This window comes from Vombatus ursinus, unplaced genomic scaffold, assembly GCF_900497805.2.
Source record: "Vombatus ursinus unplaced genomic scaffold, bare-nosed wombat genome assembly UNPS02015255.1, whole genome shotgun sequence".
Taxonomy (NCBI): Eukaryota; Metazoa; Chordata; class Mammalia; order Diprotodontia; family Vombatidae; genus Vombatus; species Vombatus ursinus.
Genome location: NW_020955033.1, coordinates 12,883,241 through 12,895,677, shown reverse-complemented (window position 1 = coordinate 12,895,677; position 12,437 = coordinate 12,883,241). Strand labels below are relative to the sequence as shown.

Here is a 12,437-nt window from a genome sequence, read left to right as displayed (position 1 = left end):
AAATGTCAAATAAATTATACATGTGAAATCATATAAAACATAATTATATATTATACAAGGTAGAGAGTACAATTTTTCCATGCTCTCCTAATTTGTACTAGTTATCAACCTTCAAGTTTAAATATATACCCACTGTGTGACCTGGTGTGAGTTGTTGGACCATACTTAATTTCTGCCAAGCTGATCTCCAGGTTTCCCAGCAAATTTTATCAAATATAGAGTTCTTGTCCCAAAAAACTTGGATCTTTGGGTTTATCAAACACTAGATTACTGTGGTAATTTAGAACTATGTTTTGTGTATCTAATCTACTCCACCGATCCACCACTCTTTTTCTTAGTACCAGAATGTTTTAATGATTACTGTTCTGTAATATAGTTTGAAACCTGGTATTGCTAGGCTGTCTTCCTTCATATTTTTTTCATCAATTCCCTCAAAATTTTTGACTTTCTGTTCTCCCAGATAAATTTTGTTATTTTTTTCTAGCTCTGTAAAATAATTTTTGGTAGTTTGATTGATATGACACTGTGTAAGTAAATTAATTTAGTTACAACTGTCATTTTTATCATATTGACTTAGCCTACTCATGAGCAATTGATATTTCTCCAGTTATTTAAATCTGTCTTTACTTGTGTGAAAAATGTTTTGTAGTTGTGACCATGTAGTTCCTGCATTTTCTTGGCAGGTAGTTTCCCAAATATTTTATATTGTCTACAATTATTTTAAATGGAATTTCTCTTTCTATCTCTTCCTACTAGGCTTTGTTGAAAGAATATTTTTTCTTTGTATGACAGTACATGACTTACTGTGAGTTTCTATTTTCTATTTTCAGGTATATAAGATGAGTTCATAAAAGTGGAGGTTAGAGGTGGGAAGGCAAGAGATATTTCCATACACTCAGCTGTTTATGACAGTGTGGAAGAACCATGTCCAACTTATACCTATCTTCCAGCTAATCGACTGGGACATGAGACTGCATATCAGAAAGACCCCTGGCCTGAGAGTCATTACTCCTGGGTTCTAGTCTCACCTCTGCTACTAACTCTCCATGTGACTTCATAGCACACTTCTCTAGGACTCAACCTTATAACATAAGAAAGTTAGACTAGATTCAGGGGTGGGGAACTTGCGGACTCAAGGCCACATGTGGCCCTCTAGGTCCTCAAGTGTGGCCCTTTGATTGAATCTAAACTTCACAGAATAAATTCCCTTAATAAAAAGATTTGTTCTATAAAAGTCGGACTCAGTCAAAACGCCACACCCAAGGACCAAGAAGGCCACATGTGGCCTTGAGGCTGCAGGTTTCCTATCGCTGGATGATCTCTAAGGTACTTTTTACCAACAAAGTTCTGTGATATCTATTTTATTAGCTAGTTGTGATTCTTGATTATCCTGTCTCAGAGGACACACATAAAGATGGAGAGAGACTGTCTTAGGTTTATCGTAGAAAGATTCAGAAGAAAAGAAGGGAAAATATGTCACACATGTTTCATGATATATTTTATGCCTTAAGAAAACAAACCAAAACAACTGAAACCTGAAACAAAAGTGGTTCTAAATCAGGGGCTTGTGACTTTTTTTTTAAAAAGATTTTGATAACTGTATTTCAATGTAACTGTTTTCATTTGTAATCCTATGTAATTTTATTTTATTCATTTAAAAGCATTCTGAGAAATGGTCCATAGGCTTCTTCAAATTTCCAAAGAGGTCTGAGACACAAAAAGGTTTAAATTCCATTAAAGTCACCCAAAGCCCAGATAATTCATTCCTTTTTTTTTTAAAGTAAGCTTTATAGATTTTTTTTGGTTTTGTTTTTCAGCATTGTTATTTATGGAAGTTGTGTGTGTATGTATTTGTGTATGGGTATGGGTATGTGGGTGGGTGTATTTCTTTGCATAAATTTCTAGCAGTAAAAATTATCCATTTATTTCTTAAAACAGTTGAGCTGTGGCAATGCATATCAGTACTTCAAAAGGTCCATGATTTTAGCTTGATGGGTACACTCTCTCCATTGACCTGAATTGTAACCACCACATCGCTTAGTATATGATTTCATGGGTTTCTGTTCCAAGAAAATCATTACTTCTTGCTTAGTCTTTGATGCTGAACTTCTTCAAGTTTAGCTAGGTTGGGTCTGAGGCAAAGAACCCAATGGAAACCTTTTCAACTAGGTAAGACCAGTGGTGTGCTGATGAATACTTAGCAACTGGCTCTGCAGAAAAAAATGCATACAAGACAGACTTTTAAGTTTAATTTTAATTATTAATATCTTTCTATTACTTTCTTAAATAGTCAATAAAGCTGTAAATCATACCCTGATTTGCAGCATTTGCTGTTTTTCAAAGTGTAAATGCTATCTTGAAAATTTAACAATCAGTTCTTGTGAGCAAGTTTGAGGTAGCTCCAGGAAACCCCTGGACCTGCCAGAGCTCATACTTTACTTATGGTGCCTTTGACTATCCTGGATCAGCTCTGTACCATAATAATGCATCAGAGTATATTTCATATTTTAATTTCAATAATTCTCATTTTGTTAATTAGAGCTATATTTTTTTTCATGTTAAGCGTACCTCATGAGAAGCAGTGTGGCATAGAGTCTAGAGAACTTGTATCAGAGTCAGGATGATCTGAGTTCAAGTACCACTTCCTACACATACTGACCATGCAATCCTGGACAAAGTCCTTGACCTCTCAGTGGTCCAGGGATCTCTCCAAGACTATAAATTAGAGAATAATTGTCCATTTATGTTGTAGAAGGAATTTCTTCACTGTAAACTATGTATACTAATGAAATTACAGATCTATACCAAATCACCCCACTCACCTTGGGCCATCTCCAGGCCTCAGTTTCCTCATCTGTAAAGAATAGTTGTCAATCTGTATTAGTAGAAGAAGTTGGCTCACTGTGAGCCTTGTATACTTACACAACTCTAGGTCTACACCAAATCACCTACCATACCTTGAGCTCTGTCTAGGCCTCAGTTTCTTCATCTGTAAAATGAAGGATATGGAACTCTCTATAACTTAAGGTCCCTGGCTCTAACACGGTCTAGTCTTTGTTTTCTCTGACTTAGGAGTTTAAGAGTTGAGAAGAAGTCTTGTGATAGCAGATGGCCCAGTATATAGTGTTGGAAATTTTGATTTTTGTATATTTGATAGAAGGAAAACCAGATTACATCCCTTGTCATGCATCTTTTAGCATTGTCCTATTCTTATGGAGAGACATACATATTTCTATAGACCATAAAAGTGACAGTATCATCAATTCTGCCAGGTCCTGTATTAATCACACAATTATAGTTTTATTTTTGTGTTTTATATATTTTTATCTATGTGCCTGTCACATAGTAGATGCTTAAGACACAGGTGCTTTCTGATTAATTAATAAAATCAAGTAAAATGTGTTAACTCTGAGCTCTGAGACTTAACTATGCCAGTTTCTCTGCTCTGAAACCTCCTAAAATATACAGCATGTCTTTCTGCATCAGAATGTCCACATCTTCTACAATATCCCCATAAAGTAGTCATTGAAGACCTCCCCTTGAAGACCTCCAGTGATGGGAAATTTAGCTGCTATCACCTCACCCTTCAGTTTATCTTTTACCTACTCTGTTTATATCTTCTATGCATTTAGTTATTGCTGTCAATTCCTTTAGAATGGACACACCTTGAGGGCAGGGACAGGTTATTTTTTTTCCTTTCTTTGTATCCTTGGCACTTAGCACCATGGCTAGCACAAACTAAGTGCTTAATATTAATCAATGATTGCTGACTGATTGATTCAACCTCAGTTTCTACAGGACTCTAAGGGCTTTGTCACACCCACAATCCTAAAACTTAACATTTCATGGTTATTAAAACAAAAACCAACCTCCATCTATGTACCCTTTTCTCCTTTAGATATATCACATCTCTTTTTCACTGAGTCATCATCTATTCCTATGACATCAGAACCTAACTCATGTGTCTGTGAAGGATTCATCTGTGAGAATGATGACATCTGTGTTATCCATAATGACAAAGCAGAATGCAGGTAAGAAGAGAGCTTTAGTATCTCCGGGCATACTTTGATCTTTATGAAGTGTCTTCAGTTACCAAAAAAAGAGGTTTGGAAGTTGGGGAAAGGTTTATTCCCCTGCCTGTAATCTTCACAATGCTGCCCATAGAACATTTCTAGAATCTTATGATCACGGACTTAGAGCTGAAAAGGACCTGAGGTGTCATTGAATTCAACTCTCTGAGAGGTCCCACAGATAGAAGAGGATCCAGGATATGAATGAAAATCCTCTGATTCCAAATAAAGTGTGCTTCCCATTGCAGTTGCCTTTGCACTGTAGTTCATTTTATGTCCTTTTATGACTAGTAATGAGAATAATGACATTGCCTGAATTCTAATGGAATACCATTATTTGCATAGTGAATAGAGTTTTGGGCATTGAGTCTAGAAGACTTCAATTCAATTCTTACCTCTGATACTTACTGGCTACCACCCAGGGCAAGTCACTGAATCTCTGAATCTCTTTCTTGGAGATAATAATGTCAATGGTGTTTGCCTAACAGGCCTACAGAGGCCCAGATGTAATAATGTCTGTAAAATGCTTTGTAAATTTGGTGAAGTGCTCTCTCTCTCTCTCTCTATATATATATACACACATACATACACTATATATATACATACACAATATATACACATATACATATACACATAAACATATACATACACATACACACACACATATATTTTATATATATATATATATATATATATATACATATATATATCCAGGTACCCAGGTTCTCAACCATAGTTTCATCCTTGGTCCTCACTCTTACTCACTGTATATATCTAATCAGTTGCCAAATTTTGTCTTTTCTACCTTCACAACGTCACCAGTATACATCCCCCTCACATCCCCCTGCCATACTAGTTCAGACTTTGATCCTCTCTTGCCTGGACTGTTGCAGTCACCTCCTAATTGGTATTCCTAACTTAATTCTCTCCATACTCAGCTGCCAAGTGATATTCCTAAAGCGTAGGTCTGACCATGTTATGGTGCCCCACTTAAATAAACTCCAATGGCTCTTTATTATATCCACGCTCAAATATAAAGTCCTTTGTTTAGCATTTTAAGCTCTTCGTAACCTGGCCCCTTCCTAGCTTTTCACTCTTACACATTGCACTCCTGTACACACTCTCTGATCTAATCATGCTGGTCTGCTTGCTGTTCCTCACACACAATACTGCATCTCTCATCTCCATGACTTGGTAGTATAGGCTGTCACCCACGGTTGGAATGCTTTCCCTACTCATTTGCTACCTCTTCTAATGCCACAGCTTCCTTCAAGACTCAGCTCAAAGGGTGTCTTTTACAGGTCTTTTCCTGTTCACCCAACTCATAAAGCCTTCTCCTTTAAGCTTACCTCCAACTATTCTATGTATCTTGCAGATCCCTATTTTTTTGTATATTATTTCCCATATTAGAATGTAAGCTCCTTGAGGGTAGGGGCTGTTCTTGCTTTTGTTTTGTATCCCTAACAATGAACACAATATCCAAAAGATAATAGATATTTAATAAATGCTTGATTGAAGATGAATAATAACTCACATTTATAGTATAGACTATTTTAAAGTTCCTTAGGTACTTTCCTTACAATAATCCTGTGAGGTAAACTGTGCAATTGGCTGCACAAATATTTATTATTCCTTTTTTAAATGGGAAGGGGGAGGGAATTCCTTTTTTCCTCTTTGTCATGACTGGGGTCAGATCTGAACTCAGATCTTCCTGATTCCAACCCTGGTTCTTTACCCACTGTGGCACGTGGCTGCTCCTCTAGCTTTCCTTGTTAATGGAAATAACTGGCTCTTCCTATCTACTTTTCCTGGCCTCTCATTTCCCAAGGTGCACTCTGCTTGGAGATGAAGATGCAAGTACAAAGAATGAAATGATCACTACTCACAATGAGTTTATTTTCTAATGGTTAGCCCTCAGTTTTCCTAACTGAAAAATGAAGGGTTGGATTAAATGACATCTAAGGTCTTTCTTAGCTCTAAATCTATGATCCTATCATCATCCCTCATTCACAGCTACCACAATACCTTCAACAGTTACCTTGCTTGACCCAAAATTTGTGATGAAAACTAACTCCTTTCACACAAAACAAGTGGTCTTTTAATTTGCTCTTCATTCAGTTTCCTCAAGTACACCACTTCTCCTTGATAATGATAACACTGTTAATAACAATACTTAAAGTATCCACTGTTTCCCTGATGTAAGATACAACCAGGGGCATACTTGAGTCAGCTGGTACCTGTTCTTGAGAGCTGATGGTTAAATTTTCAGTGTGAGCATTTACACCTTGGAAATTGGCAAACACTATAAATCAGGAAGAGAGGCTTGATGGTGCAGTGGGCAGAGTACTTGACCTGCAGTCAGGAAGATCCATCTTTGTGAGTTCAAATCTGGTCTCAGACACTTTTACTAGCTGGAAGTGACCTGGGCAAGTCACTTAACACTGTTTGCCTCAGTTTCCTCAGCTGTAAAATCAGATAGAGAAGGAAATGGCAAATCACTCCAGCATCTTTGCCAGGAAAACCCCAAATGGAGTCACAGAGAATCAGACACAACTGAAAAAATGACTGAGCATTTCAGGATTTGCTTTATTGCCATGACGATTGTCTAGACATAAGAAAATAATGGAGAAAATGTTAAAAATGCAGTTTAAATTTTAAAGTGTGTCATGAATACTTTTTTTCCCCCCTGGAGAATCATTTACACATTTAGAAGCATATCCCAGACACACTTGTCCATTGCAGATCCCAACCCTTCTATTAGTTGTGAAATCCTATGTCCAAAAATATTTAACACCTGTTGCCCAGCCTGACCCATGGGCCTCTCAGAACTTAATTTGGCTCCTTCTTGGATGACAGCTGAAGAGACCTTCACCAAAGCCCAGTCAGAGCTAGTGTTCCATTAGTATAGAACTCAAGGCTGCCTTCATGCTACAATAAGATATTGAAGGACTCCAATGCAGGAATATGGAAAACATTAAAACATCCCTCATCCCAGCATAGTCTGTCTCTCTGTCTCTCTCTCTCTCTCTCTCTCTCCCTCTCTCCCCCTCCCTCTCTCCTTTTCAATGTGTCTCCAACATATAGAATTCCCCTTAAAGTGAAATGACTTTTTTATTCCCATTTTAGAAATGATAGAAAAGAGACTCAGGAGAGTTGAGAATTATCCAAGTTCACATGGTCAGCTGACAACAGAATTGGGACCAATATCTGCATTTTGAGAGTGAACACCTAAGACCCCCACTGGGGCTATCTGTGCAATACTTCCATGGAAAAAAAAGTAGCTTTAGGCTAAACCTAATGGGCAGCTGGGTGGCTCAGTAGAAAGGGTACCAAGCCTGGAATCAGGAAGACCTGAGTTAAAATCTGGCCTCAGACACTTATTAGTTGTGTGACCCTGGGAAGTAGCTTCATCCTGTTTACCTCAGTTTCTTCATCTGTAAAATGAGCTAGAGAAGGATATGGCAAACAACTCCAGTATTCAGCTGAGAAAAAGGTGACTGCTTTCTATTTCCAACCAGTTTTTGCCAAAGGTCTATCATATCTAACTTTTCCAAGATTCTATTCATCGACTTGACTTCTGTCTTATTTATTTTATGCTTAGATTTATCTATTTCTGAGAGGGGAAAGTTGAGTCCCCCTCCCCAGTACATTTTTATTAAGAATTTGCCACTTGGTGTTTATATAAATATTGATATTACTTCATTTTTATGGTTCATTTTAGCAAGATGTAGGCTCCTTGCTTATCACTTTTAACTAGGTCCATTTTTGCTTTTGCTTTGCCTGAGATCATAATTGCTATCCCTGTATTTTTTTTTCACTCCGGCTGAAGCATAATAGATTCTCCTTCAGCCCCTTATTTTAATTCTGTGTATGTCTCTCTGTTTCAAGTGTGTAATCTTGTAAACAACATGTTGTTGGGTTCTGATTTCTGATTCATTCTACTATTTGCTTCCATTTAATGAGTTCATCCCATTCACATTCACTGTTATGATTATTAACTTTGCATTTCCTTTTATCTCGTTTTCTTCTGTTTATCCTTCTATCTCTCTTTTTATCCTGTACCCCTCTCAAGTCTTTCTTGCTTCTGATGATTGTTTTTTTTATCTGCCCTCCCTCTTATAACCCCCCCCCCTCCACTTTGCCCTCCTACTTCCCTGTTGGGTTAGATAGATTTCAATGACCAATTGAGTATGTTTTTATATTTTTCTTTTTTGAACCAATTTCATGTGAGTGAGGTTCAAGAGTTGCCCACCTGTTACTCTAACATTTTCCCCTCCATTGTAAAAGATCTTCCTTGTGTACCTCTTTTATATGAGATAATTTTCTCCATTCTTCCTCTCCTTCCCTCTTTCAAAGTATCCCTTTTTCTCATTTGTATTTTTTTACATCATCCCAACATAATCAACTCATTCCCACATTCCCTTTTGAAATGGACTAATTCTAACTGCCCTAATAATGGTAAAAATTCTTAGAAGATATGTCTCAGCTTCCCCTATAGAAAGGTAAACATTTCAACCTTATTGATTCCTTTATGATTTCTCTTTCATGTTTACCTTTTTATGCTTCTCTTGAGTCTTATATTTCAAAGTCAAATTTCCTATTCAACTCTGGTCTTTTCTTCAGAAATCCTTGAACATCCTCTGTTTCATTATATTCTTTCCCTTGAAAGATTATACCCAGTTTTGCTGGGTAGGTTGTTATTAGTTGTAATCACAACTCTTTGGGAATATCATATTCCAACCCTCTCTTTCTTTAATGTGGTAGCTACTAAATCTTGTGTGATCCTGATTATGGCTCCACAACGCTTGAATGCTTTTTTTTCCTGGCTACTTGAAGTATTTCCTCTTTGAACTGGGAGCCCCAGAATTTGTTTATAATATTCATGGGAATTTTCATTTTGGGGATGTCTTTCAGGTTGTGGTCAGTGGCTTCTTTCTATTTCTATATTATCCTCTGGTTTAATCATATCAGGGTAGTTTTGCTGGACAATTTCTTGCAATACGATGCATAGGTTTTCTATTTGATTGTGGCTTCTTGGTCATCCAATAATTCTTAAATTATCTCACTTTGACTTATTTTCCAGGTCAGTTTTTTTCCCAGTGAGATATTTCACATCTTCTTCTATTTTTTCATTCTTTTGATTTTGTGGTTTTGTTTCTTGATATTTCATAAAGTTATTAGCTTCTAATTGTTGTTGTTCAATTGTTTCAGTCATGTCTGATATTTTGTGACCCCATTTAGGATTTTCTTGACAAAGAGACTAGAATGATTTTCCATTTCCTTCTCCAGTTCATTTTATAGATGAGTAACTGAAGTAAACAAAGTTAAGTGACTTGCTCAGGTCATGCAGCTAGTAAGTGTTTGAGGCCAGATTGGAACTCAGGAGACAAGTCTTTCTGCCTCCAGTTTTGACACTAGCTTCTACTTACCCAATTCTAATTTTTAAGTAATTATTTTCTTCACTGAGCTTTTGTACTTCTTTTTCCATTTAACCAATTCTGCTTTTTAAGGAGTTATTTTCATCAGTGCATTTTTGTTTCTCTTTTATTGTTTGGCCAATTCAGTTTTTTTTAAGGTGATATTTTCTTCAGTATTTTTTTATGGCTCTTTCCTCAAGCTGTTAATTGTCTTTTCATAGTTTTCTTCCTTTTCTTTTTTTAGCTTAATTTTTCTTCTACTATTCTCATTTGATTTTGAAAATACTTTTTTAGCTCTTCCAGGAATTCTTGTTGGGTTTGTGTCCAATTCACATTTTTCTTTGAGACTTTGATTATAGCTGTTATGACTTCATCATCTTCTTTTCGGTTTATGTCTTGATCTTCCCTGTCACCTTATAGCTTTTTGGGGTCAGGTTTTTTTGTTGTTTGCCAATTTTTCCATTCAATGTCTTGATTTGGATCTTTATATTAATGTTGGGGTCTGTTCCTAACATGGTGGTGGTGCAGAGAGGAAGGCCGCTGTCTCAAGCTTCAGGCTTTTTGCACTGCTCTTTTCTGAGTTAGTTCTTGGGGTTTGGAAGTTTTTGGTGCTTCTAAAATGGTGTGATTTGGGAAGGGTCTACCCTCTGTTACTTATCCAGGAAGAGCCCCTGATTCCTTGGTATTGAAATTAATCATCTGCTCCCTGCAATTTTGATCCTTTAGGAATTATGGTGTTCCATGCTTCAAAGCTACATTGTGTCACTGGAAGAAAGTTGCTATTACAAAGATGAGGGTTTAGTTCTTTGTTGTAACAAATATAGTGGTTTATTTCTGTACATATGGGTCCTTTTCCCTTTTTTTTATATCTTTGGTTTATCATAAAATTGGTAATGGCATTGATGTGTCTAAGGAGATACACAGTTTAATGAATGATGTGGTATTCCAAAATACACCAAATACCCAACTGCTTTCCAGAAATTGGTCAGAACAATTTACTACTCCACCAAAAGTACATTAATATTGCTATTTTCCCACATTAATCATTTTTCTTTTTTGTCAACTTTGTCCATCTGATGTGTTAGAAGAAATTTCAGACCTGATTTAATTTTCATTTCTCTGATTATTCATCATCTGGAACTTTTTCATATTTTTTTTAAAAAATAGATTTCTTTTCTTAAGAGCTGTCTGTTCATATTTAACCATTTAGCAATTGGAGAATGGCTCTTGTTCTTATAAACTAGAATCTGTTTCTTATATGTCTTAGGAATAAGAACTTTATTGGAAAAATTACAGCAAAAACTTTTTTTCATCATTTAACTGTTTCCCTTCCAACCTGACCTACATTAGATTTGTATGGGCAAAACCTATTAAATTTTGCATAATCAAAATTGTCCATTTCACATTTGTTGATTGTCTCCATCCCATTTTTTGGTTATGAATGATTCTGTTATTCATAATTCTAAAGGTAATTTCTATTTTGCATCTCTACTTTGTTTATGGTGCCACCTTTTATGTCTAAGTCATATATCCATTTGGAACTCATCATGGTATATGTTATGAAATACTGGTCTAAACCTAATTGCTGTCAGACTTCTTTCCTGTTTTCCCAGCAATTTTTGTTGAATAGGGAGTCCTTCCTTCTGTAACTACAATTGTCCTTTCCACATCACAGGGGTTAGGGATGCCCCTGTGATCTGGAAAATCCAAGTAAAAACTTTTTGCTCTCCTTTCATACCAGAGAAGTCTGAATTTTTTTCTTTTTCTTTTATGAGGTGTTTACAGTAACTTATTGTAAAATTTGGGTTGATATTATACAATATTATACCTACATTTTATGCATTCCTGAGTTTCTAAACTTTTCCTGTGTCATCTGCTGGCCTTTGCATGTCATCTGAGGCTTCTATAAAACTCCCCAAAATTCACATTTAATGTATTATGCCGACCTGTGATATGTTGAAATCGCAATAGGGAAAGTTGCAATGTGGAAGGGATAAATGTATAATCTTTGGGCAGTTGTTCTACTGAAGGGGTATTATGCATGACCAGCTTACCCTTGGCCATTAAGAAGATGATATTTCTACTTGCTAGGTTTCATAGACCTTTTTGACACGTTTCCAATGTCTGTTACCTTCTTTTTGGTCACAAAGAGAGAACTTCAAATTGGCCCATTCTGGCACTTTTTGATGTCTCTAATTCAAAAGTTCTGGTAAAGGAGGGAAAGGAAGAAGGAGTTTGAATTGGCAGACATGAGTATTTGTAATTCTCTTGTGGATTTCATATATTATTTTGCTTGCCCTCAGTCCTACTTTTGTGAAAACTAGAGGGGTGTTTTTTTTTCTCCAACAGATAGATCTCACTAAAATTTTGAACCCCACATTCAAGCATTAATTCAAAAGGCATCATTAAGAAAGAAAAGTCCAGGGCAAAGAGAATAGGTTCTAAATTTGGTACTCCTCTAGAGAAGAAGCTGAGAGTGAATCATAAATTCTAATTTACATGATTCTGTGAGTTTAGTAGCAACCTTTACAAGTGACATTAAAGCATTTTAGGGCAATAGAAAATGTTGGATTTGGAGCCAGTATAATAAGGTTGGAATCTTGACTCCATTATTTACTACCTGGATGACCATGAAAAGGACACATGAAACCTCTCTTGGCCTTTAGTTCCATATGTACTAAATGAAGACATTTGGTTAGATGATTCCCACTGTCCTTAGTAGTTCTAAATCTGGTCATAATAAGAATTTTTTACTCCATAAGAAAGAATGGTGTTGTGAAAACTGAAGTCACAAATGCACAAGTCAACATTTTCAACTGATAAAATATGTACTTTTCCAGTGATTTTCCTCCTATGGAGTGACTGATACCTGTTTGAAAATGACCAGGCTGAATGTTAACCAAATAGCTTTCTAAGCATGTTTTGCTATAATATTTCAGAGTCTAATTTC

General features: G+C 36.2%; 1 protein-coding gene across 1 annotated transcript in view; it reads left to right on the top strand.

Annotated features, from left to right (window-relative positions):
- LOC114031744 (meprin A subunit beta-like) overlaps positions 1-12,437 on the top strand; it is a 57,565-nt gene that overhangs the window by 43,569 nt on the left and 1,559 nt on the right. Inside the window, 1 exon segment of the mRNA XM_027846878.1 lies at positions 3,899-4,031. Within this exon segment, the coding sequence (XP_027702679.1) occupies positions 3,899-4,031 (133 nt within the window).